General features: G+C 39.3%; 2 protein-coding genes across 3 annotated transcripts in view; one reads left to right on the forward strand and one right to left on the reverse strand.

Annotated features, from left to right (window-relative positions):
- On the reverse strand, positions 1-27665 carry LOC139148646 (WD repeat-containing protein 88-like). Of its 2 annotated transcripts, none has more exons than XM_070720144.1 (9): positions 27217-27665; positions 24503-24613; positions 24041-24190; positions 21468-21606; positions 14723-14849; positions 14004-14188; positions 13772-13854; positions 8745-8906; positions 1-1290 (listed from the first exon to the last, which is right to left on the reverse strand). In XM_070720144.1, exons 1-9 carry the CDS (start codon positions 27328-27330, stop codon positions 1150-1152), a joined length of 1212 nt encoding a protein of 403 aa, XP_070576245.1. In that variant the 5' UTR covers positions 27331-27665; the 3' UTR covers positions 1-1149. The 2 variants fall into 2 exon arrangements, with proteins under 2 accessions (XP_070576245.1, XP_070576246.1); XM_070720145.1 differs by lacking the exon at positions 1-1290 and adding an exon at positions 1320-4736 and having other exon boundaries at positions 27217-27572.
- Positions 27659-27788, forward strand: part of LOC139148644 (E3 ubiquitin-protein ligase MARCHF6-like) — a 47030-nt gene continuing 46900 nt past the window's right edge. Inside the window, exon 1 of the mRNA XM_070720142.1 lies at positions 27659-27741. Within this exon, the coding sequence (XP_070576243.1) occupies positions 27726-27741 (16 nt within the window). The 5' untranslated portion in view covers positions 27659-27725. The remainder of the gene's footprint in view (positions 27742-27788) is intronic.

Genomic DNA, 27788 nt, shown 5'->3' on the forward strand with positions numbered 1-27788 from the left:
TCTGTTCAACAGAAGAATTTATTCAACTTTATTTTACGATTCACAAAACATTTTAGTGATATGTGTCTGCAATGTTACATGTATTTGCAGGCAGTACAGCAAGTGTTGCTGACAATGTCTTCAGTAATTTCATTCGTCAAAGATGATACTATATAAAATACGTAAAATATGTAATAAGTATAAAAGTTTACAACACTGAAAGAAATAAAAACATCTGGTGTTCAATAACAGCAGAAGGATTTCACAAATTTACAAAGAAGTCAATATTTTGTATCTTTTATACAATGTCACAGATAATTAAGATAAAATGTAAATACATTTGTAATGTGATTAGTGACAAGTACTATCACAAGTGGAAACATATTCTGTTTGAACTTTTCATGATATCAGTTGAGTGATATCTGGGAAGTTTTGTAATTTAGTAGGCCGGAATAATGAGTTCATGTACTCAAAAATGGACGGTATTGGGTTTGAAGTCGTTGGTATTTGTGTTTTTTCACAATATGTGTGTATAAGTTGTCTGTGTAACTATCTCATAGTATGTTACACAGTTCAGCTCTTGACCATAATTCTGTTGAAGTGGCCCTGACTCTATGGCTTATTGATAATTTACACACAGTCACATTGAAGCCATAGAAACATAAACTCATGATAATTTTTTTTCAATATTGTTGTATCGTGTTCTGGATGTTAACAGAATGACAAATGCATAGGATATATTTGTATAGCAAGTACACTATACTGGGCATTCAAATGTGTATGTGTTGCACTCCAAGTCACCAAGATTACTGGAAAGGAAAAATGGGGGCTTATGTCCAGCGTCTCAAAAGCTTTCAGCTAATTGGTTTACTGAAACTCTTTGTTCTTATTATTTCAAAACAGACTCCTTAAGTTGCTGTAAATAATGATAATCTACCAATTAGATATGACCTTCTGAGCCACTGTACATTGCCTGAAATGTAGCAGCATCTGTGAGATAAATTTACCAAAACTTAAAACAGGGTGAAATAAATAAGAATTGAGCTGCCTTTTATTACACCTAAACTACATCAGTTTAGAATAGCTCGTGGTGTGCTTTTCACAGCCCAGGATACATGTTGTGGATGAATATTCTTTCAAATCTTGTTTATCTCATAAACTGTAAGGCACTCATATCTCTGCTTCATCATCAGTTATTGCAGTTATGGTACTTAGAGGGCGCCCTTTATCAAGCCTGCAGAATACACAAATCTTCAATTCACTTGGATCTTCTAGTTGTGAAATAGAAAATGGCTTTCCACATAGGCTACACTGTTGGGATAGATATGAAAAAAATGTTTTCAATTTCAAGAAAAATAATTTAATTTCTACAGTCAAAGCATTTTTAATAACTAAGCATAAAGGAATTTTTGTAAAACACATTTTGAGTAGTGTTATGATAATACACCATACTAACCCATTCTTGTGAATTAAAATGGGAACAGAATCTAATTATTGACCCATTTTTCACATGCAAATCATATGATAGAGAAGCATACATGCCATTACTTATCATTTAAGGGTGATCGAGCCACTAAATTTTTTACCAACAATTTTCGTTATTTTTCTCTAACAGTAAGACTTATACCGTATTCCTCCGATTCTAAAACCCTGCCCGTTTATAACGCCCCCCAGGATTATTTTATCGATTTGTAATTGGTCGTTAATTCGTTTATAACGCCCCTCAGGGGGGGGGGGGGGTACACCCAAATTCTGATTGAAACAATAGAGCCATTGTCATGTAATGAGACAAGGATATCCGCGACACCTACGTCGCTAATCAAAGTCACAAACAAGTGCCAAAGTGAAATATCAAACCTCAAAACAAGCACACTATTGTTTGGTGTTGGAACATGTCAATCGGGAACGGTTCTATCGTTCCTGGCGATACAATTCCACTTGGATTTCGCAAGGTAAATGAACATTAAAAGAGTTGAATTTTTGAGCGTCTCGATCTAGTATAATGCTGTCTTTTCGTCACTGTCATTTTGCTACCGTCAAAATAAGCAGATTTTTGAACATCTTGATCAAGTATGAATCAAATATTTCGATGCCATTCGGCTATCATAACATGAATATTACGATAGTCGGGTTTTTGAACGTGTCGATCAAGTACGATTCCCTCATTTCACGTGGTGAAAAAAAACCGTTCCTTTCCACTGGTATCGCAAATGCGCTTGACGGAACTGAAGACAACATGATTTCCGAGGAGATTCCGGTACTCGATGACGACTTATCAAATGAAACCCTGGGACTCGTGTTTGATGACAAGGGGGAAGATGACGATATAGACTTCGATGGGTTTGACTTTGATGAAGAGGGCAATTGTATCACCAAACGCGACATCCGAAGTTTCTTCCGCGCATGAACTGAAAATACTTTGAATTTCTTTCTTTATGTTTTATCAATTTTGTACATTTTTTTCTCATGTTATAAATGTATTTATTGTTTGAACGGCATTTCTTGCTTGTGTGTGTCCTTTTCCTGAACTAGTCCCGGCAATGAGTAGGCGATAGTGTAACAGATTTTAAAGATTACGCATGCTTTTGAAGTCTTGCTAGGGAAAATACCCAACTTCATAAACGGCCCTATACACTTACAGTTTATGTGCATGTTCGTACCATTCCGAACAGATGATCATAGATGATTGAATTCCACATCAAGAGACATTTCGTTCATCGATACAAATAAAAAAAAAACTTCAAAGTTTTATTGCCAAAAATTCAATACATCAAATTGTAAGCATATTGGCGTAGCAATCTTTCGTCTCGGCCAGCCGGCCGATGCTTCAACACTTTATCAGTTCCAGCCTACCGCCTGCCTTTTCATGAGATCACATTTCATTTTGAGATACGGTTAGACTTTTTGTAACTACCGTAGAAGCAAAATAATAAAACTCACAACATGTAATTGATCGTTTATTTTAAGGAGTACGCTAATTGAAAATTGTAAATAGAAAACATCGGACGGACACCATGTATCATTGCATGTGCTGAACAGAATTTTACCCTGACCTCATGCACTGACACCTTTGACCTATTGCGTGAATTGACCAATCACAGCCAGCGGAACTTTAGGGACTTTCCCTTTACTCCTTGTCTGACCTTTGCGGCCATGCTATGCATTGCTATGGGGAGCTAGCTACTGCTGGAGCGTACTTGCTTTGTTGCAACGAAGTATCGTGGTGATTAACTATACACAAAATACGAAGATTTATTGCTATCGTATTTTTTAGCAAAAGAGGGTATGGCAAATACGCTAAATTTCAGAACTTGTCGATCTCCATTAATTTATACCGTACAGATTCGACTGTCAGTATCGACGCAGCATGGCCATGAGTCGATATCATAAAGTATGAGTTGTCTGCAGCGCTCATGGGAATAAAAAAACATTGGCATAAAATTTGCATAACATAGCACAATTAGCATAAATTAACTACGACGTTCGATTTCGCGGTGACATCCGTTTATACAACCCCCCCACATGTTTTCCGTCACCTTTGGTTCTGAAAAGGGGGTTTTAGAATCGGAGGAATACGGTATGTGAGGATGATATTACGACACAAAAATCAATATGTCACCAAATTAATACACCCACTTTATCCCATTCGAATGACAGACATTATGAATCTCCCGTAAGCGTTGCAAAACCCAATATATTTACTTTCAGTTCCTTTCTTGAAATGCTGCACTTGTTTTATTTACATGTGAACCACATTGAATAATAAATGAAAGTTTTAGCTATTTTCCGCTGAAAATGTGCATAAGAATTTAAAATTATCACTTCTCAGGCCTTCTAAAACGACTGTTAAAGCTGTTGCAAATTTAAATGTAAGGATCACGCCTAATCCATACTTTGTAGAATTAATTAGATATTCAAACCAACAGTTTTGTTTATTTTTACATAAATTATTGTTCAGATATTGCACATTATATGCAGCAAATAAAAATGTGGGGTCACTAGCCCATTTACAATGCCACATCGCATAACATCACCCCTCCCAATATGTGAAATGGGAAAAAACCACAATTTGAAGTGAAATGTGTCCTTTTTAAATTATTTTGTTTGGATTTTTAAATATGTTGTAAATATATCAACATTTCAAACATTTAAAACTTACTACTCGAAGATAACATAATGCATTTAATCATCACCAGCAACTTCTGCTTTCATGCTAAAAGCTCTGACAATAAGTTGTATGAAGATAGGTTCCTATCAAAACCACAGTGTAATTTTTACAGTGAGCACGGTCCCGTACAGTGGACACACGCGTCGTAGAGTGTGCGTTCTATTGTTTGCAGCTATGATAACGTAGCAAGTGACTTGATCACCCTTAAGGGGTGCTGCACCTAGCACAGCATATTTTGATCAAAATCAACTTTTTTTGCAAATATTCAATTTTGATTATAAAGTTAACCCAAGATTAAAATGTTGGTTGGATTCACCTTTTAGCTTGTCAAGCAGTCGTAAGTTGCATGATAAAGAAGTGTTTCGTTCAGTTTCAGTCTTCTCCAATTGAGAAACTCAACATTTTGAATTTTCAAGCAAGTTATACAGCAGCTCCTAGTACCTCATGATTGGTTGTACACTGTATGATCATTTCACATGCTGGAGCATGTGTGGTAGCATGACTTTGCATTTCGTAAGTTCATGTATATATTGATTCCCACTGTTGGATTTGTACTAAGGACGTTAGTTGTCGTCTGCCTTTCCCAGTTCTGCATAAATTTAAAGGCATCAATGTGAACTCTCAAGATATTTGATCATATATAATTATTAACACTACGTTGAAATATTGTAGTATAATTTCCTGTAAGCAATTACAAGACATCAGAGTCACATTGTGCAGGTAGTGTACATACCTGTGGACAAAACAATTTCATGTTGTTTCATAAACTGATGCAATGACTTATACTTTTCATCAGATCAGTCTATATGGCTGACAAGTGACCACACAATCAGTGGGAAATTTACTGTAATGCTATTTCCCGTTTGTATGTGAAACATACTTTTCCAAATCATTTAAATGGGAAATGAGAAAAATACCGCAATTATACGGTGTCGCTCACATTTGATCAGAATTGGTACATACCAGTATGGGTACCAAAGATCGACAATAAATGTTGTTTCTATCTGTTCAGTGCAGGAAAATTCTATGCTGATTTTATGACAATGATTTCTGCACAGTACAACCAGAAAAACAACAAGAAATATTTAAACCAGAAAAACAAGAATGACAAAAGTTGGACATGCTGCTACAGAGAAATAGATGTTTTGATCAATAAAGGGCAAAAATTGTCCTAAAAACACAAATATTGAAATTTCACCACATTTTTTGCAAACAGCTTCTCAGCTTGTCAAAAGATGATCTGCAACATTTCGCAAAATCTATCAGCAATATAAATCACTTGGCCATATGTATGTTGTAATTACAGCACGCAATCTTATTTGCGCTAGTGATATGGATGTACATTGTATCCTCAGACAGCGTCGAACTGAAAAAATTATGAATCTGAAAATTTCCTCTGAAAAAAAAATTAGCACAGCTTTTCTCATTTGGAAAATTTTGTTTTAGAAATTTACAATTCTAAAAAATAGTGCCAATGTCACTGTTTGCTCCCATATAGTTATCAAAGCAAACCAACAATTGTCTGAAACATGGACATACATACAGACAGACTGACACACACAAACTGGCACTTAAAAACTATCTACTGTTGATTGACCAATCAGAGTGCTCAATTCAGGGTGTTTTATTTACTCATAAAGCCTTCGTCACCAAATTCCAGAAACGAATGACAGCGCCGTATTTAAGTACTGTCCAATCAAAAGTGAACATGTCATATTCTGTAGACATCTGGTACGTTTTAATATTCAAATTTGGTAACACAGCGTAAACCAGCTGCAACACAAAATCTGCTGTGCCCTAGGGCATTTATATAATGTGCCCTAGGGCATTTATAGGATGTTCCATTACATTGGAAGGCTATTTCATAAATAAAAGTTTTAATTCATATCCTAAACATGTTACATTGACAAAGGGGACGGTTGACGTAAACACATTGAAAACGAAAATATATCAGTTAGGGGCGATAGTTTTTAAGTCGGATAAAACCCTCGTACTCGGGCTCTTCTGGTATATAAAGTCCAACCCTACGATAAAATGTCTCGGCCTGCAGCCTCGACATTAACATCATTTGTGAGAACATGTCTATTAAACATCAAAGCTATCAGAGAAGTGGTGTTTGAGAAACAAATTTTTGACCAAAAATGGCAAAAATTGCCTCCAAAATTCAAAGTTCTAGATTTCAACCTAATTTTAATAGATCATATTAACATAAACCTTAGGAACCTGTTTACTAAATTATCAAAGCAATCAGATTGGTAAATTTTGAGAAACAAATTGTTTGACCAAAAATGAGAAAAATTGCCCCCCCAATACAAAATTGCAGATTTCATCCTAATTTCGATATATATCTTATTAACATAAACCCTAGGAACCTGTACACCAAATATCAAAGCTACCAGATCAGTAGTTTCAGGAGAAAAAAATTTTTGACCAAAAAAGGCAAAAATTGCCCCAAAATAAAAAAAAAATGCCAGTTTCAACCTATCTCCAATACATCAAGATGAATCTTAGAAACCTGTATACCAAATATCAAAGCTATCAGAGCAGCAGTTTTTGGATAAAAAAGTTTTTGACCAAAAATTTGGAAAATTGCCCCAAAATTACAACTATGATAATATCAATACAATATGTACAAACTTGACTGAGGTCATCTTGAGGAACATGAATACCAACTTTCAAAGTGATCACACGAGCGATTTCAGAGAATAAGAATTTTTGACTAAAAACAGAAAAAATACCCTAAAAATACAAACATGCAAATTTCACCCCAATTTGTGCACACATAATTTAGAATACCTGAAGGAATCTGCATACCAAGTTTCAACCCAATCTGACCAATGCTTACTGAGTTTTGGCCATTTAAAGGATTATTCCTTTTTTCCCCTCATTTGCATATTTTTGGCACCGACACCAAATACTAAGACAGCAGCCATTGCGGTTTAGGAGTTTTTGATGTGGACGGACTAACAGACATACATACATACATACACACAGACGCCATTTTGCCACCTTATAAGAATACTTTCCATTTGCATATATACATATGCATATATGGGAGCTAAAAATGTTCACAATTTCATTGTGACCACCCCCTCCCAAGATCTAATGGTCGGTCCCTTAGTTTGAGCAGGTCTGTTAATATGTAACAGTGCATAAACAATGATAGGAAATGACTCAAGGTCAGTGGAGTATCCTGTTTCAGTCATTGGCATGCCACAACTCCCGAACATTTGCAGAATTTCCCTTTTTCTTACCTCATTTGCACATTTTTGACACTGACGTGTTCATTTGAACAATGTCACATCTCAACCCCTGCATCTACCTGTACACCAAATACCCTCTACACCAAATACTGAGATGGTAGCTTAGGCAGTATGGGAGCTTTTGCATGTGACGGACATACATGTACATCCACACATACATACCCACATACATACATACAGACGCCACTGACTCACCATATAAGCTCTTTATGGTATTTATATAAATACCAAATATGAGCTAAAAATGATTTTTTTGACAGGTAATTTTCACTTTTAACAATTATGGAAGGATTTGTCAATCCATAGCACACATGGTAAATTTCTAGAGTGAGCTACATGTATGGTGGTATAGATCAATTTTAATTAAAATGCTAGTTCGCCTCTCTCTATCAAGCATACAGGAATTCAGATGCGTGAGCTTTTAAAGGTAATTTTCACATGTGTTAACAACTAGTCCAAAGATTTCTCTACACATGAGACACATGGAAGCTCAAAATTTGCACATAATATCATAAGTGCAAGTACTTTCAACCTTGGAAACTGCTTGGGCCCTGCCAATGCTGCTTGCAGCTTTAATTTCTACATAATACTCTTGTTTCAAGTGAAATATTAGATTTCAGAAAATAGTATCAAGTTTTTGATTGAAATCAATTTTATCATTAATACCAAATTTGAGGATTTTTTGACCGCAAATATACATCCCCTCCATTCTTCTAGTAAACTATTGCTACTATACTAAACTTCAGACTCTTTGCTTCTAGTATGAGGGGCTTTCCTTGTCATCTTAGATGAGAAATATTCCTTTGAAAAAAAAATGTGTTGGCAACGTGCAGCTCCACCATAAGCAAATACCCTTGCTTCAGACTGATATGCAGCGATTTGGGTAAACTGTATGAAATATATTACCAGCTGCTAGCCAAACTCTACTCAAACCTATGATGATAAACAGAGATTTGGGTAAACTGTATGAAATACAATACCAGCTGCTAGCCAAACTCTACTCAATCCTATACTCAAATAAATCTTATACCTGGCTGTGGAAGAGGTTATTACTATAATATTAAATCAATGTACTACTATATTATATCAATGTACTATTATATTATATCAATGTACTATTATATTATATCAATGTACTATTATATTATATCAATGTACTATTATATTATATCAATGTACTACTATATTGTATAAATGTACTATTATATTATATCAATATTGTAGCACTGGTATTATTATGAAGCTATATACTGGTATTTAGCAAATGCTCAGTCATAGAAAAGATTTAGAGAATGTCAGATATAAAAGGATCATTAGACGTTTGGTGTTCTCACCTTGACGATTTTTAAACCCATTGTCTTCTTATTTTCCATGACTACTGGGATGTTATCACTGTTTTCAATGTTCCATAATCGAATAGTTTTATCTCGAGATCCAGACAAGATCCATCTGGTATCTTCACTAATGTCAACTCCACATACCCAATCACTGTGACCCTGTCAATCAAACACAAATATAAATAATACAGACATAGCAAAGAATCTATAATGTCTTCAATTTATTTTTGTGGAATATGACAGAATCGCATTGCAAGAAAATGCAATCCCACCATGCTCATAGTCTGAGAGTCTGCTGTGTATTCTGCAGCCGTCCCCGCACTCACTAGAGGCTCAGGTAGGGATGGCCGCACCACAGAATGCACTGCAAGCACTCATGCAAATACACCAAGTGTGGTATGCATTCATCATCTTGCCATGGGGTTCTGTTATTATTACATATGTTACAAAGCAAAACACAACAAGTCATTGACAATGACATAGTCCCCCTTGTAATTGGGAATTTGTCACTGGAAGTGACTAAAAATTGAAGTCAATGTGATGCGCATGAAACAAGGAATGCGGGTACCAAAGCCCTGTCTGTGACTGATGCCCTTATTGGATTGGATTGTGAACAAGTAGTGGCATAGGGTTACGTCCTTTTACCAAGTTTGACAGAATTAGGTATGCCATGCCCTGGCTTTTTAAATGTCAAAATTCAAATCAAAATCATATGCAAGAAACTGGTCTAGGCATGTGTGAGTAATGGCTCTTGACGATAAAAAAGTCAAAATGCCAGATGTGAATAAAAATGTCCTCATGTTCAGTACAGAAGAGATTTCCTATAAATAGCTATTGATACTTCTAAAATTAAAACACCTTTCTTGACTGGTAAATCTTTGTAAGATCAACATCTGTAGCAAGTGTCATCAGATTTAGTGCAGTCATTCAGAATATAGATCTCTCATTACAAACATTGTTTCCCTATTCCACCAATCTGGGCTGCTATTCTAATCACAATAGGTCATTAAATAAGTCAGTAAATAATTTATAACAGGATGTCACCATTCAGTTTTACCCTACTGGAAGATCAATATCTGTACCATGTTTCATAAAATTTGATGCAGGATTTCTGGACGTATAAAAGTAATAAGGAAAAATAATTAAATATGCAAATGAAAAATCAATTAACACGATACTGATAAATGTCCTTATAGTATACACAATTAAAGCAAGATAAGCTCAACATCTATACCAAGTTTCAACAAATCTGAAGTATTTCTTGACGTATCAGCCTAATTAGGAAAATTCATTAATATGCATATACACAATTAATTGATGTGATATGATTAATGTCTTTCCATGCTACTACAACACTTTGAGATCAACATCTGCACCGAGTTTCATCAAAGTTGGTGCAATATTTCTGGACATAGCACACTAGTTAGGAAAGTTCATTAATATGCAAATTAGCAATTCATTAACAAGATACTGCTGAATGTCTTTGTTTGCTATTACAACACTTTGAGATCAACATCTATACCAAGTTTCATCAAATTTGCTGTCCATTTCTCGACATATTTCCTTAATTACAAAAAATCATAAAATATGCAAATTAGAAATTAAATGACATGATCCTGCTAACTGTCTTTGCATACTGTTACAATTCTGGTATGTCAGCATCTGTACCATGTTTCATCAAATTTGAGTGGGTATTTCTTGACATAGCACCCTAATTACAAAAATTCATCAACATGCAAATTAGGTATTAATTGACATGATCCTACCAAATGCCTTCGCACAAAGTTACAGCTCTGGTACGTATACATCTGTAAAGTTTCATTAAATTTGAGTCAGTATTTATCAAAATATTAGTGGCATTATGAAAATTCATAATTTATGCAAATAAGCAATTAATTGACACAATACTGACAAATGTCTTTATGTACTATTAGAGCTGTGTGTGACCAATATGTGTCATCAAACTTGGTGCAGTCTCTTAAGAAACAGAGCTCTTTTTCAAAAATCACTAATTATGCAAATTAGCAATAATTATGCCTGCCACACCCAAAACAATGGACATGCATATGTATGCAATTGTGTATTATCCTTGTACCAAGTTTGAAAGGCATTGACTCAGACATGTCTGAGATATCTGCGTGGATGGACGGACGGCGAGAACCCAAACCATAAGTCCCCCTGGACTTCATCCGGGGGTATTAATAAATGATGATATTCAAAGATACCGTATCATTGAATACCGGTACTAACTGGTTTATTGCACCACATCTCCAGTTCTGGTAGCTATAGGGTAGAGTTATTCACATATTTATGGATCAAATGCTGGTGTGCTTGTTGGACAATTCTCGCTCAAGCCTGACTCATTACATGGTAAGCTTTGCCTTAGCTATCGTCTGTGAAATCTTCCAATCCAAAAAGTTCTTTCTCATGGAAAGCAGTATAGCTTGCAGACAACTATTTTTGTCTTGTTTATTTACAAACAAAAAAAGTCCAGATTACTAATGCTCATCAACATAACATCATCATAATAACACAATGTTTTTGGTATTTGCACTGCAGTGCAAATACCAATAGTACGTGTGTGCCCCAGTGCAAGTAAACTGTGCTACATATGTAACAATTTATATTTTGCAAATAGAACATACTGTTCCAAGATAAGATGTTGATATTATAATGCTTATTACTTAATCTATACTTACAGACAAGTCAACAGCATATTTGCCGTAATATTAATAGCAATGTCATTGTAATAATTCACTCTCTTTGTTTACATGCGTATTAAAAGAAATTGTGAAAAAAAACCATTTCATTTAGAAGTCACCATATACCTAAAGGTTCATAAATTCTTTATGACCCTAATTTATGGCAATACTGAAAGTCTGAACAGTGAAAACTTTACAACGCCATCATAAAAGTGAAAACGTCCCACATGATCTGCAGACGCGGGAAAGTCATTATTCATTTATCTAATCGTCTCAAAACGGACGAACTACGAGCAGACCTACGAGCTCGTACGAGCGAAGTACGAGTGACGTAATATGCCGTACTTTCAAAGTACGAGTGACGTAATGCAGGTCCCAAAATCGACAAAGTGAGCGTCAAGCTGAGCGTGGAAAAACAAAAACAGCATCGAACTGAGCGTTGAAAAAAAAAGACAAAATAGGATTCGAAATGAACGTAGAAACATGCCAAACAGAATGTCATAGAGGGGTTCTGAGTACGGGTGCTAAAATATAGCAAATATGCGAAATAAACACGTAATGACTTGACTGATTTCAGCTTGAATATAGCAAGTACGGGAACGAGTTCAAAACGTCTTTCACGTGGGTAGGCCCTACAACTGACTTTGCAGCACTATATTTATAACACTGTTGACAAAATCTCAACAACAATAAATTGCGGGTTCATCGTAATTGGTATTGCATGCATTAGTGAATTTGCACAAATGACATTCATAATTGCATATATTTCAACTTGGGTAGCAAGAAAACCGAGTGAGTGAGTGACTGGCATTGGGCGTTCTTTCGTGTGCAAACATCGCGTGCAAGTTAGACGATGGGCGGTACGGTGGGAGTAGGCACTAATAGCGATAAACAAAACGGCCAGTTTAGCCTACCCGGGATATTGTAATACATACATCATCCACCCTCTGATGTGATTTTCCTCTAATTAACGCCAAATAAATAAATATATTTGTAAAAATACATTATTACGTCGACGCCGACTTCATTGACGTCGACAAATCGACGTCAGCATTTATACTACGACTGATGCCTGGAACTTATCTACCGAACTGAGTGTAGCTAGGTAAGTTTGGAATGTGATGAGTTGGTTTTGAGTGATGTTTTTTTGTTGTTCAGGAGCGCGAACGAAGGAATTGAATATAGAAGTATCGAGCATCGATATCTTGTATGGCTTCTGCAAGTTCCGCTATGACAAACAGGAATATTGACCCCACAGTGACCTGACTATACCATTATTCAATAGGCAGGGCCGTAATCTCAACAATACACACCAATAATAGTGTGGTTCCGATAATGTGCTTTTTCAAAACTTGAAGTTGAATGCGAGGTCAGAAAAATGTTAGTCTTTAAAATCATTGTTGAGTAGAGGTCATTTTCAAATAGACTGTACAACATGAGTACACACGGGTGCCACAAAACACCCGCCAACTCATAAAATCCTTCATATTATTCATTGTACACTGTGATTAACATAATGTGGTGATCAGATTATTTCGAGGTCATAAGCTGACTCGCGAGCCACGCAGGTTTTATGTCTGTGAAATCATTGCACTTTCGAATTCGAGAAAGTAAAAAAGATTTACAACGGCGGTAGGTTCAAGTGCATTACAACCAATCGAGGTCTCTTCCTTGATGTTCGGACATTGCAACCTCTTCTTTGGTTCTTCTTTAACAGCTTAATGTTACAATCGACGTCTGCAAAAAAGTCTACCATCATGGCGTATAATAAGTCAGAGAGTGTCGCGTCGTCTCCAGTCTTGACCCGTACGTACAGACTCGTCCGAAAGTCAAAGCCTAAAAGTATTCCTCCGCACTGCACTGAACCCGCTCTCACGACCAAAATAATAATCATACGAAGTTCACACCCGCTCCTACTTCCGAGTTTCGAATATACACAGAAAATGTGTCTAAGCGTTCATTTGTTGTAAAATCCTTTCACATAAACAAAAATCTTTCATCCATGGAATACAACATAGTCCTAAGCGTATTCATAAAAAATTAGGTCAAAAGGCATGTGTGACTTATAGCTTGCATACGTCACTCGTAATATGAAAGTACGAGCTAGTACTTCTGCTCGTACATAACAATGTCAATTTCGAGACAATTACATACCTCCATTATTGGCCAAGAGGGGCCCCCAATTATCCCCAAGTGATTCAGGGCACAAATTCATGGCAATACTGAACATGCCTTTGTCACAGTTCTATATTGTTCTTGTGATTTTGATTAAACAGCTTTCTAGATTTTGCATGCTACATTGAGAGTAAATGTTTAACTCACCTTCAATGTCAGTTTTCTTATACAGTTATCAGAATCCCATACAACAATCGTTTGATCATAGGATCCTGAGACAAGCAAAGAACCTGTTCAATGTAGTAAATCAAAGAATTTGTACATTAATACATTACTTAATTGAAGGTTTACTTTCCATGTATAATGAAAAAATTGCATCTTTTTACAATCATTTATTTCTGACAAATACTTGATATCAATGTTGTATTGACACACTTACCATCTTGGCTAAATTTGCATGAACTAATAGACCCTTCATGACCTTTACTCAGAGTTACTGGACCTTCTGATCTGAACATGCCAGTTGATATATCCCAAATCTGTAACTGCTTGTCCCATGATGCAGTGCAAAGCCGACGTTCATCTTGTGAAAAACAGCATGCAGAGATAACATTGATGTGACCTCTGTGTGTGGAATTGGAGGAGGAAATCTTATTATCCATTTGAGAATATTTTGGAAACATCAATTTCAGATAACTGCATTATCAGCTCGTCAAGGTAGTTTGTCATGACTTATTGGCAGAGATGGACCAGTGGTATGTGAATGAGTAATGGTGTACTTTGGGAATGTAATATGCTTCTTGTATTATATTATCGAATCCTTGAGGTTTGGGTGGCAAGGTCAGGCAAACAGGCTGGTATATTTTTTTGTTTATTCATTTGGTAATAAACATTTTGAAATGCTGATCATGCCTATCCTGGATATAGTTGGCTTATTAAATGACCTCTTAGCAGATGTTATGTGATTTCATAAGCACTGTAACTGGCCTTAAAACTTGCAATATAAGATGTGCCTAGTTGAAACACAAATGACTATGTCCTTGATGTAGAGGTTCAGTAGATGTACATTTGTATGTTGAAAACTTGTGTAACTTAGCTAGAGGTGAATTTCTGAGCTCATGTATTAAGACTTGTACCAGGTATGTGACCTTGACTTACTTGATTGTTACAGTGACATTGTGACTTACAATGTCCCAGATTTTGGTTGTTTTGTCTGTCGATGTGGTACATATCCTCTCATCATTGGGTGAAAATGCACAACTGGTGATGGTACTGTCATGATGATCTGTAGTATAAAAATTTTAACACCTTTGCAAGGAAAATCATATACTACATGACACGACATGATCAACACAAAGGAAATCAATATCAAAGCTTGTTGCTATAGTTTGTCCTCACAGATCATGAAGAATGCTGGATAATCTAGTGTTTTAGCCTCTTTGGTTTTTAATTGCTATTTTTTCTTTCTGTATGTAAACACTGCTTTAGAATTTAATCTCCCAGGTTACATAAGGGTTTGTAAAGTACTTTTTCTCCATGAGTGTTGCTGATATCATCTTGCAGAACTGTAGAATTGTCTTTTCTTAAATTATCTTCTTCTGATATGATTCTGCAGAGAGGATTTGAGATGTTCAGAGTGCCCATGGCATTTACTTGATTTTCTGTCAAGGGTTTCCTTTCATTTGCAATAGTTCATCAAAACAACTAATACATGTATTATGTTTGCAGGGCCTGTTGAGGGAAATTACATGTTATAAGACTAATGATTTTGACTAGTCATAAAAATTTCCCTAATCAGCAGAAACACTGATCCATTGATATTTCAAACAACTGTGACTTAACCCTTTTCCTGCCAAGTCGGTGAAAATCCGCTTGAAATTCGGTGTAGCTAGAATCTGAGCAGCCACGGCCGTTATCCTGCCAAGGCGGTGGAAATCGGGCTACTTTTTGGTACCCCCTTTCCTGCCTAGTCGACGGAACTACGTGTAGCAAACCCTTGCTCGCGCTAGGGTCGTTCGAGGACAGGTTTTGGGCGAGGAACGGCGTTTGCTCTCGAAATGGGTTCACAGAGAGTCCAACGACAGGGAAAGGTGCGGAAGCTACCCAGCCAGTCCCCCACCCCGGTGGGGGACTGTTTTTTTTGGGGGGACGAGTAGCGTACTTGGCAGGTTAGCACGTTGACGTATTCTAGCGGAGTTTGGGTTAACTTGGCTCTGAGGCACTACATAGATTGCGGCCGAAATTGACCGTCTCGGCAACGCTAATCTGTAAGGCAACCGCCTAAGATCGCCTCAGCTGGCGGTGCAATTTTTTGCCAATGGTGCGAGACGAAAATCACGGACTTGGTCCTGATTGACGGGAAGTGCGGACGGATTTGACGGACTCGGCTTTCTGTAAGGCAACCGCCTAAGACCGCCTCAGCTGGCGGTGCAATTTTTTGCCAATGGTGCGAGACGAAAATCACGGACTTGGTCCTGATTGACGGGAAGTGCGGACGGATTTGACGGACTCGGCTTGATTAGTCCCTGACATGGAACTGATCCGAACGGACTTGAGCGACATTTGTGAAGGGTAACCACCGCTTTTAACCGACTTGTTACCTTCTCGAAAAGACTATCCACTCAGATGTCGGACGTTGTCGGCTGCACTTGGCTCTAGACATTCAAGCCGTGCAACGAAACACACCGCCTCAGCCTTGCCATTCACGAACATGGCCTCAAAATTTGATACCATTGTTCACCGACTTGGCGGCTGCGGTTAGGTGCGTGAACCGTTGTTCACCGACTTGTTACGCCTATGTTGTCCCTGTGAAGTTCGGCTAACGGCCGAGTCTAACGGGAGTTGGCAGACCTGTGTTTGGTTTATACCGTAGTATGACCGACTCAGGTAGAGGTACCTGTCGGTATATTCCGAGTTTTACGCACTCGGGCGTCAATGACGGGTCGTCATCACCGCTGATGACGTAGACGTGCTGGCCACGTTATTTGAAGGAGCCATGTTTGCCCAACGGACAAGGCCGAGACAGCCGTTGACAATTTTGGCATCCTTCATCTTTGACCGCCTTAGTTGGGTAAGCCGCTCGGCAGGCGACGGTTATGACCTAAACAAGCCGCTGAAGCACTGTTCGTTGCCGTACAAGAACGAGACGGCCAGTCCATTACTGCTTAATGGGCGATCTGTCGGGTTGGCTTGTCACCGACTTGGATGACAATACGCCCTGCGCAGGCGTACTTAGAAGGGACATGAGGTTAAAGATACGGGTTTCCCACCCGTACTAAACATGGGCTTGGGCCAACGTCCTTGGGTGGCAGGTGCGCATGCCACGTACCCAGCTGGACGGAATGTCAAGTTGAGATGCTAATGACATTGACTATGTTATGCTAAGTGCTCGAGGGATTTGCATCGCAAATGAGTATTATTAGCATATCAAATGGTGCGGACAGGCAATTTACATGACGGGTAGAATGTCAGCGCCGGTTGGTGGACTGATTGCCGTAGGTCCATTATAATAACAGGTGGATGCATATATTAACACCCCTGCGTCCAATCATGTCCAGGGCTTTGTTTCCCTGTGGCTTTAAAAGGGAGGGACCTGCTAGTCTGTCGACACTGTTCCAGACATGAGCTTGACGGACCGCAAAAGTTTTCTGAAGGCGAGCAGACGACTGAAGCTCAAAGATGCAGAGTCTCCGGGCGGTAGTGGTAGCGATCGTTGTGATGTCCCTAGTAAACGTTCTAAGAAGTCGGGCAAGAAACGCTCCCGTAGGCGAAGCTATCTCCGGCTGAAAAACCCAGTGGTAAGCGTAAACGTAAGAGCGATCGTTCTGCCGATGAGGATGATGACGGGTCACCGGTCGCCAGTGGTTCTCACCCGGCTGCTCCGGGAGAGACTACTTCACCTGCAGAGACTACATCTGCTCTTGTGGGAGATACTTCACCTGCACAGACTACGTCTGCTGCTGCTAGTGAGACAGTGAGTAACGAGACGGCTGATGCCATTGGTTCTCCCCCGGCTGCTCCGGGAGAGACACCACCTGTTGCTACTATGAGCCCTCATCCTGCGTCAGGAGAGGTTCCTGTGCCCAGTGCGAAAGAGCTTGAGTCCTCGTCATCAGCAAGGCTGCCGAGCCCCCCCCTGCCATAGTTTCGTGTGCTGCGATGCCCCCGCCGAAAAAGATAGTGCGGAGGGTTCGTTATCAGGATAGCCCACCTGATTTTGAGCCAGATATGATCCTTGATGCCGCTACGGGCGAGTTCAGGCCCAGACGCCCAGACGACGGTGATATCACCGCTGAGTCCGACTCGGAGGTTGACGAGGATGCGGCAGAGGACGATGACTTTTATGACAGGCAGTATGTAGGTGAGGCAAGCTCTGACGACGATGATGACGTTGCTGCTGTGTTGGCGGAGGACAACACCCCTCCTGTCTGGCGTATGTCGGAGACTACCGATGCTAATATATTTGAGGAGACCGATTTTGACCATGAGAGAGGACCGACTTTCACCTTGCCCAGCCACGCCCGTGAGCTCGATTACTTTTTTAAGTTATTCCAGCTACACTGATCAGATTGGCCAAGGACGAGACTAATAAATACGCCAAATTCCACCAGCGATATATCGCTAGGAAAATAGATAAATACTGGCGTAACGCTGACTACCGAGAGGTGCAGGCGTTCATTGGCGTCTTAGTCTGTATGGGTGTCGACCGTAAATCATCAGTGGAGGATTATTGGTCTAGCGATCCCTTTCTGAGAAACCAGGGTATTTCTACTGTGATTACCCGCAGTCGCTTTCAGCAGCTTATGCGATACTTTCATCTGGCAGACCCAGAGAACGATCCACGTCGTGATCCTGATGAGGCACGCCGCCGACGTCGGTGTCAGGAGGATCCCCTGTATAAAATCAATCCATGGATGGAGCCCATAGTTGACCGGTGCGTAAATAATTATAAGATGGGTAGAGAGATCTCCATCGACGAGGGCATGGTGCGATTTAAGGGCCGTTCTAAATTTAAGCAGAGATTACCGCATAAGCCTGATCGAGACGGTTTCAAGATATGGCAGCTGTGCGACTCCACCACTGCATACATCGCTAACTTTGCACCGTACCTAGGTGTGAAATTTCGGGATCGAACTGATGGGAGACGGCAGGAGCGAGGTGTGGTGAAAAGAATTACGATGGAGCTGGTCCAGCCATTCTGTGGATATAATCACAGCCTATTCTGTGATAGCCTGTTTAGCACGGTCGTTACTGCTAGAGAGCTGATGGAGACCGGGATCTACATGGTCGGGAGTTTTAACCGCCGTAATCGTCGCACCATGCCCCCTCAATTAATTCCGCCGGGTAAGAGGAAGCGCCTTCCTCTGTCTGTTGGGGATATGAAAGCCACGACCAGAACGGACTCTCGTCTTAACATCACTGCTTATCAGGATAGTAACGCTCAGGTGCTGATCTTGAATACGGTCTATCCACCCTTGGAGTGCGTGCCAGTGGGGGAGGGAGACGAGCGGCGACAAGTGCCTCTGTCGCTGTATAATTATCGCCGGTACATGGGAGGCGTCGACCGAGCCAACCAGAAGCGCAAGTACTTTCACACTGGGCGCAAGAACCACAGATGGTGGACATATCTGGCATGTTACCTGATTGATGTTGCCCTGGTAAATGCATATATATGCTTCAAGCATGTACACCCTGATAGTAAGCTGACCCATAAGATGTTTCATCTGCGTGTCGGGAAACAACTCATTGGCGGTTATTGTGGGCGATCGCAGCCCAGTGTGAGAGGTCGAGGCCACCGTTTCTCTTGCCTCGTACATCAATCCACAAAATCAGCCGATGCACGTTGTCAGCCGTTTGGAGGGGCGGCAGAAATGCTGTAAAGTATGCAGCAGAGAGGGTAAGACCACTGCGAGCGGACGACTGTCTGAGACGTCCAAAGGATGTAGTCTGTGCGGGGTTCATCTTCACGAGCGAGGTGTTTTGCGGCTTTTCATCATCGCATGATCTTACGAGGTAAGAGGAGCATTGGCGTGCAGACCTCTACTCACACAGCCCCGACGACACCCATCAGCAAGAGAACCCGACGTAAATAACGGACAGGGGACAGCTTCGCCTAACAGTGGCTTGACTGTATTCTGAACACGGACCATGATCACATTTTGAGCACGGTTGTGCCGTTTGTTTGTGCTTTACGATCCCGCTGATTGTAAATTGAAACACGGATTATTTTGTACAATCCCCCGATTGTAATCTTTGTAACACGGACCATGCACTCGGACGTCGAGACAGACTCTGAGATTTATTATTCGGCATAATGTAAATTATTCCCGAATAAAATACTATCTATGGATCGCATATTTTCGTTTGTTTTTGTTTAGACGATTATTTTGTACAATTCCCCCTATTATAATTTTTGAAACACGGATCTGCCACCCCGATTGTAATTTTTGAAACACGGACCATGCACTCGGACGTCGAGACAGACTCCGAGATTTATTGTTCGGCATAATGTAAATTATTCCCGAATAAAATACTATCTATGATCGCATATTTTCGTTTGTTTTGTTTTTACCCCCACTTTCGTTTTTGGCAGATCCGTAAGGACGCTATAGTAATGGATGAACGTGCGTTGTATCACGTGGGAGGGGCACAGCCCAACGGAGGCTGTGCTCGTGCGACGTAGACGTTGTACCAACCATCTGTCGTTGGGGTTAGTGCATAGAGCAGTTGCACTGTCCAGAGCTAAGGTGGTACAAAACTGCACCTTAGTAACAACTGCACAACTAACCTGTTAGGAAACGGTAACACTAACGAGCTAAGTGTTCACTGAACTGGCCAAACTACGTACACGCCTTCCTTCAATGGCGGAACTATGTCGTTGACACTACGTCAAAGCAGACTGCACTGTGCGACTCTTCCAAGTCGTTCAAAGTACGTGGCCAAGTGACACAACCCAGGGAAACAGGACAGGTTTGAGGGTGCTCCCGCACCCATAGCACTAACCCCTGGGTCTTCTCTACTAACCCACGAGAGAGGTGACGTTTCCCCGGTGTGGCCGTGCGTGCCGGCGAACGAGCTTTACTTCCGCGAAAGTAAGCTAGAAAAGGGCATAAAAGTGCACGTCCCCCGGGGCAAACAACGCCCGTGACCTCGTCATTTTCTGGACACAACCTCATCAGCGGTTGCCCCTCTATACGGGCATGCAAAAATTTTTGAAGTCTAACACGTATATGGTCGGTAATCGTACCCCGAAAATGCGGTATTTTCCCGCCAAATGCCTGGCAGGAAAGCGTGCAGGAGAGCCTATCTTCTGTAGACACGGAAAAGGGGGCCGGTTTTGACTGACTTGGCAGGATAACGGCAGTGTTTTTGTTAAGGCCGGTACCCCGGTAAATGTTACCGGGGTTCCCCAGTCATTTTACCGGGGTTCCCCTTGGTATATCAATGCAATGAGATTAGGGGACAGTAGCAATGTTACCGGGGTTCCCAAATCATTTACCGATATTCCCAAACCTTAGCAAAAACACTGAACGGACAGGGGCGCTCGGCAGGAAAAGGGTTTTAAAGGTATACTTTCACCTGTTCCAATTTGCCACAGTTACCATGGAAAGAGAAAATCTAACCAATTACAGATTTTAAGCAGGTGGCCGCTTTTTAAAAAACAGCGCCCTCACATGGGCATTTTGAATACCAAGAAACGCCATACATGGCCATATATGGGCATATCTAGAATACAGGTAACTGTATACCTTTAAACATTGCAGTCAGAGTAGGACTATTTGGACATTTTATGAAGACATAGACTGAGATATCTACAAATTAACCATACATGTAGTATTGGTACATTTGTAAAGATAAAATGTTTGGATTTACTCTCTCAGAGGAATAAATTACTGATACTTACTTTTTCTCTTATGAAGCAAAGTACCATCTTTAACATTCCATACATTCAATGCATTATCCAAATCTGATCCTGATGCAATGTATTTGCCATTGTTGGAAAAACAACAACATGTTACAACGCCATCATGGCTACCTTGCCACTGAAGTAAAACAAAAATGAAAATGTACAGATTTCTAAATACAGCTAATGTTATCAAAGTGTGCATTATCCTCAAGTAAGTTACTAACAATCTTTGCGGCCCTGATACGGCTTTTGCGGCCTGAGGTCGTACGGCAGAAGAGCCCGAGTGTTCAAGGGCCCGTACGCCGTACGACCAAGGGCCGCAAAAGCCGTATCAGGGCCGTAAAGGTTTTATCATATACCTTATGGCATGATAAATATGTAGTTTACATAATATTCAACATTGTTTAGGAGATAAAAATGCGTCCCATATCAAAAATTCATCGTCATTTGTGTCAGTTTTTCATAATACAATGGCCCCTTCCCATCGCAGATTGAAATGATACATAATGATGTCATTTGTTTACCTGCAGATTCTAGAACACACAAAGCAACATCCGTACTATTTCGCGACAAACAGAAATCAAGGCTGAAATCGAGGTGTTAGAAGGACAAAAGCGTGATGTCAGTTTCTTGTAATTTATACTGAACAGGCACGCACCAAGTACACACAGGATTTCACTAGAATTAAGAAATAAGAATTAATGTCACCTGCGAGGCTCCACTGTCGTCACGCGCAACTACGATCTGAGCGAGCAGACATTTTCATAATCTCGCGCTGGCTTTGTGTACGAATGGAACGTTTGCGGATAGCAACGCGCGTAGTGACCAGAATCAAGATAGCCCATATTTGGGCACCGGGCCGGGGCGTGATAAGTTAAAAAATGCACGGATCTGAGGGCGCTTTCTCCCATAGCTTTACACAGTCATGTGAATGTAGGTATATGATAACAATCATTACTTCTTGAAGTGGAACACAGTAATGTCCGTGTACTGCATTGTTCAGAGATAATAGCTAAGTGCAGAATTATAAAACCATATAGAGATCAGTAATCATTGACATAGTCCCCACTTGTTAATGGGTACTTTAATTACAAGTCCTCAGAGAATATAGAGTCCTCTCCATTAATCAGGTTTGTGATTAAAAAATGGCCGAGATGAGTTCCATGGTGGGGAAATCATAAAACAAAAGTAGGCTGCCCCCCTAATAACAAAAAGTCATTAAATAGTCACTTAGTAATTATGGACAGGATGTTGCCAAACATTTTTGCATCCTATCATAACACTGACAGATTATCACTAGTACATATTTCATAAAGTTTGATGCAGTGCTTCTGGACATTCACCCTAAAAACAAAAATTCATTATGTTAATTCATTATGCAAATGAGCAATCAGTATTAAACAATACTGCTAAGTGTCATTGAATTGTATTTACAACACTATGAGATTAACATCTGTACAAAGTTTCATCAAATTTGATGCAGTATTTGTGGATATATCACTCTAATTAGGAAAAGTTCATTACATATGCAATTATAAATTAATTATCTTGACACTGATAAATGTCATTATTCACTGTTAAAGCAATGTGAGCTTAACATCTGTACTAAGTTTCATGAAATTTGATGCAGTATTTCTTGACATATCAGCCTAATTTAAATACGAAAATTTAATAACTGACATGATACTGCTACATGTCATGAAACAAACTGATGTGCATATGTATGACATATAGGTCAATTATTTATTTTTTTATTTTATCATAGACTTTATTTAATCTCAAGAAACTGTTGAGCTAGTGGCTCTTCTCACACAGTGTCGAGAAATCATTAAAATATACAATATATGCATTAAAAATCTGACTGGTCGCTTGCAAGAACGTCCAGACCCTGGGATTCACGTCGCGCCTTTGAAGGGCCTGTGCGTGCTCCAGCTAACTGTTAAGGGAAGAACGCGAATCGCAGGGTCTCCGCCAGACTAAGGCCAACCCTAACCTCATGTTTACCAAATTTCAAGGCAATGGGACGAGAGCTTTCACTTCAGAGAAGATTTTTTGACCAAAAACTGGAAAAACTGCACCAAAAGTACAACTTTCAAAATTTCATCACAATTTGAGCAAATGTAAACTAAAGTCACCATAAAGAACAAGCATACCAAGTTTTAACCAAATGTGGCCAGTGATTACTGAGGTTAGCAATTTGCAGGATTTTCCCTTTTTTACCTCATTTGCTTATTTTTGACACTGACATGTTCATTTGAACAAATTCACATCTCCACTCCTTGGTGCATCTGTACACTAAATACTAAAATGGTAGGTGCTGCGGTTTAGGAAATTTTGACGTGGACAGATATCCCCACATACATGTACATACATACAGACGGCACCGACCTCCCATACAAGCTCTCTTTGGTACACCAAATGTGAGCTAATGAGAGATATAATTTTGTAATGTTAGTCCGTTAATAATCTACTCTGACACCATTATAATACAAGTTAAAATTGATGCCATGTACCAGTATATGAGAGCATGAATCATGAATTTATCTGTTATTATCAAATATCGTTCTTACCAATATTTTGCCATTTTCAACCTCCCATACAATTACACTTTTATCCCAAGATGATGAAACAAACATGGTATTATCAGGACTCATACAACATGATGTAACAGATCTGTTATGGCCTTCGTATGTGTGTATTGGTTCTCCACTTTCCAAATCCTACCAAAAAAAGACACCATGAGGTATCACATGTCAGTATTGACCTATAGCTCATATCCTTGGGGGTGCAAAGTAGCTGAGTTCACTAGCAGCAATCATTGGGATTTACATATATTGTAAGATTTCATTAATTTGTAATACATGATTCATGTACTGCTCTAAACATACTATATCAATAAAAAATATCAAACAACAACTGTGTCTCCAGTGAAATAAATTTATTAATCAAAAGCAATTAGAAAACAGAAAAAATACAGCTTGGCTTAAAGTGAAGTATGATAACGTTAATGTACATGTTATTCTGTTACTTACCCAAATGATACAGGATTTGTCATTTGATGAAGATAGAGCTTTATTGTCTTGACAACAAAACTGACAGGATGTTATTCCTCCTGTGTGACCTCTGATGACCTTTATTTTTACCTATTTTAGACAACAGCAATATTGAAAGAAAAATTATTCTGTGTAGGAATGACTTATGACATGTAATAGAAACACCTAATGGTTTTGTCTGCTTTGTCATATAGAAAGTAGAGGGTAAGATTCCTGCTGTCATTCAATATAAATTTTGATAACACAAGCCTGAACTTTCTCCTTGCAGAAGTCTACACTGTATGCTACGGTATTGGTTACTCAAACATAATTCTTTGATAAAAAGTAGACTAAGCATAGCACTGAATCACTGCATGAAAATTTTTACATATACAACATTTGTATTTGATTGAAAACGTCAATTTTGGACGGTTGCCAGCAAATGTAATATAGACATTGACAATCTACATGAAGAATAAGTAATGGAGCGGTATGATAACATGACTGAGAAACCCATGTATCCAGGAACATCATTAACAGGCTTGTGACTATCATCAAACACAATGAATAGGTTATAAATGGTTAGCAGTAACCTGTTGTAAGAAATTCACTGTTGTGAATGATCTGAAGATGTGCTAAAAGAATTGATTGAACAAAGAACATCCTGTGACACCATGCTTCTCTATGATCAAAACTGATGTAAGTTTGACAAAACTGATGTAAGTTTGACATAAATGTTGAAAGTTGGAAGACAAGCATGCAGTTTCTTGTCCCCAAACATATTACATACATGTATGCTAACCTTGTCATTGTGTAATCAAACATGAAATAAGTTATCCAAAGGCACATGCAAACTACATTTGAAAGCTATGATATACATGTATTGACCAAGAGTGAGAAAATTGTCCCTAACCATTTCCATAATCATTTCAAATTTTATATCATTTTGGCACATCAGAATCAAATCATCACTAGAAATCTATCTTGCAAATTTGACAACCATTTAACTTCACAAAAACTTTGCATGTTCGAATTTATAAAGTACACATTTGTTGAATCTCTTATATCATTTCAGAGAAAGACGTCTTGACTGACCGAAAATTTTTATGACACAGTGCAAATTTCAGCTATGTTTGGACAAACGAGCAAGACATCCATGAGAACCTACCAGTAAATCACAACTTTGAAGGGTTAATTGAGACACAAACTTTTGGAGACACAATTATTTTAATCAAATTTGAAAATATCGGCCAAAATATTTTCATATTATCACCATCCATAGAAATATAAAAAATCAAATTACAAAAGGATGTCTGATGAGACGAGAAGAAGATTTTGAAGTTATTTTAAGATGATTAAGGAAATAATTCTCAAAAATGTAAACATCCGAATTTCATCCTAACTAAAAGAAATGTTGACATCTACCAAATATTACGACAATTGTTTTTGGTTTTTATCTGTAAATATTGTGGCATTTATCGTAATCCCTGGGGGGGGGGCAAACCTCAAACATACTGAACAAATGTAGGGTATTAGATTGTGTTTACCAACTGCCTCTTATTGTTCCCCCTACTCACTTTCACCATGGATGTAAAATTTTTTACATCCATGCTTTCACGGATACAGTGCGTTTCACCTAGGTACCGCAACTCAGCGTATGAGACGCACACAATTCACGTACAAAAAAAACGAGAAGTTTGGGTATCACGACACATTTGAAAGTCACCGACTCATTGATCAATTATAGTAAACCAGCATGGGGCAGCCGCTCTGTCTAGACTGAGAGATACACTTTATCTACAATGTGTGGCTTTTTAGTTAGTTTCTGTTGAGAATACCTTCACCTCTTGAACTCTTAGCTGAAATTGTAAAAGAAACAGTTACATTGTACTTGTAGATCAAGTCTAGTCAACTGTTTATCTCTTAGTCTAGACAGCAGCTGCCCCATGCTGGTTTACTGTAATTAATCGACGAGTCGGTGGCTTTGAAATGTGTTCCTGATACCCAAGCCAATCGTGTGTTTTGTACGTGGATTGTGTCCGTCTCATACGCTGAGTTGCGGTACTTAGCTGAAACGCACTGTAAGTGCAGAATTTATGAATGCCCTACCCACTGGGATGGGGAAATGTGGAGGATTTACTTGTTTTAGGTTAGGATTTTCCAGATTGTCTTGCCTAGGGGGTAGGGCATTTGACGAATTTCATAAGACTAATTACCAAATCCCCCACTATACCCCGAGATGGGGGGTGGGAGTTGACATGACTGCCACATTACATTGCTCCTTGTGGAGTGATGAACCTTTGAAAAATCCCATCTCATAATCTGCAAACCCATGAAAAACACACCATTGATAAACTTTCAGCAGTTCGCAAATTTTCACGGTGGACGGATGGTTTGACATACAAACACGTATACATGCATGCACACACGTTACACTCGACTTCTAGTTCTAGTCACTTTGACTCCTGATTGGTTCGACCTCATTGTCATATGTTCAGATACTCACACCCGATCACCTCGACCCTGCCACCATAGTCACTTCGACCCCCTCATACCTTGCCTTCCGTATTATGGAGACAAACTGCATGAAGTATCATTATCTCGTAAGCACTTCACCACTTCTGCTTATTCTTTGTATCACAATATTGTAAAGTTCAACCACGGTGTGGAGGGACCGTGGTTCAACGACAGTTTATATAAAAGTGAAAACTCACCTGAGCTAAGTCTTCGTGTTCCCACGTTCCCGATTTATCCTTATTTACAACATTTTGTTCACCAGTTACGTCAAGAGCTAGAGGATCAATATCGCTATCATCGAGTTCTGTCATACCGACAATATTCAAATAACTTTCCCCAGTCTGTCGATTGTAGGCCTAAAGGAACAAGCGAACTACGAGATAGCACAGGTCTACCCAGCGAGCTTCTGCACTAGCATATCATGTTGTTGTACGTACGCGTTACTACAGTCGACGCGTTTTACGGCTGTAAGATGTTTTACGTTTTACGTCAGTTAATTATCCACCGAATAGCTCGACAAGGTTAGAGGCATCTAAAATATCGTATCAGTATCACTGTATAATTTGGATTACAATCGAGGTGCGTGTCGTTATTCCCTATACTGTCGCAATTAGAGTGATTTTCTTGTCTCTAAGGTTGCATACCGCTTTACGACTGGACATAAGGTCAACCCTATCCCATAAGACACCAGGGCCAGCCTATCAACATGATCATGGAGGAAGGTACGTATAATCCAGTCAATCTACGAGATTTTGCACCTAACCCACCA

This window comes from Ptychodera flava, chromosome 13, assembly GCF_041260155.1.
Source record: "Ptychodera flava strain L36383 chromosome 13, AS_Pfla_20210202, whole genome shotgun sequence".
In the NCBI taxonomy this organism is placed as follows: domain Eukaryota; kingdom Metazoa; phylum Hemichordata; class Enteropneusta; family Ptychoderidae; genus Ptychodera; species Ptychodera flava.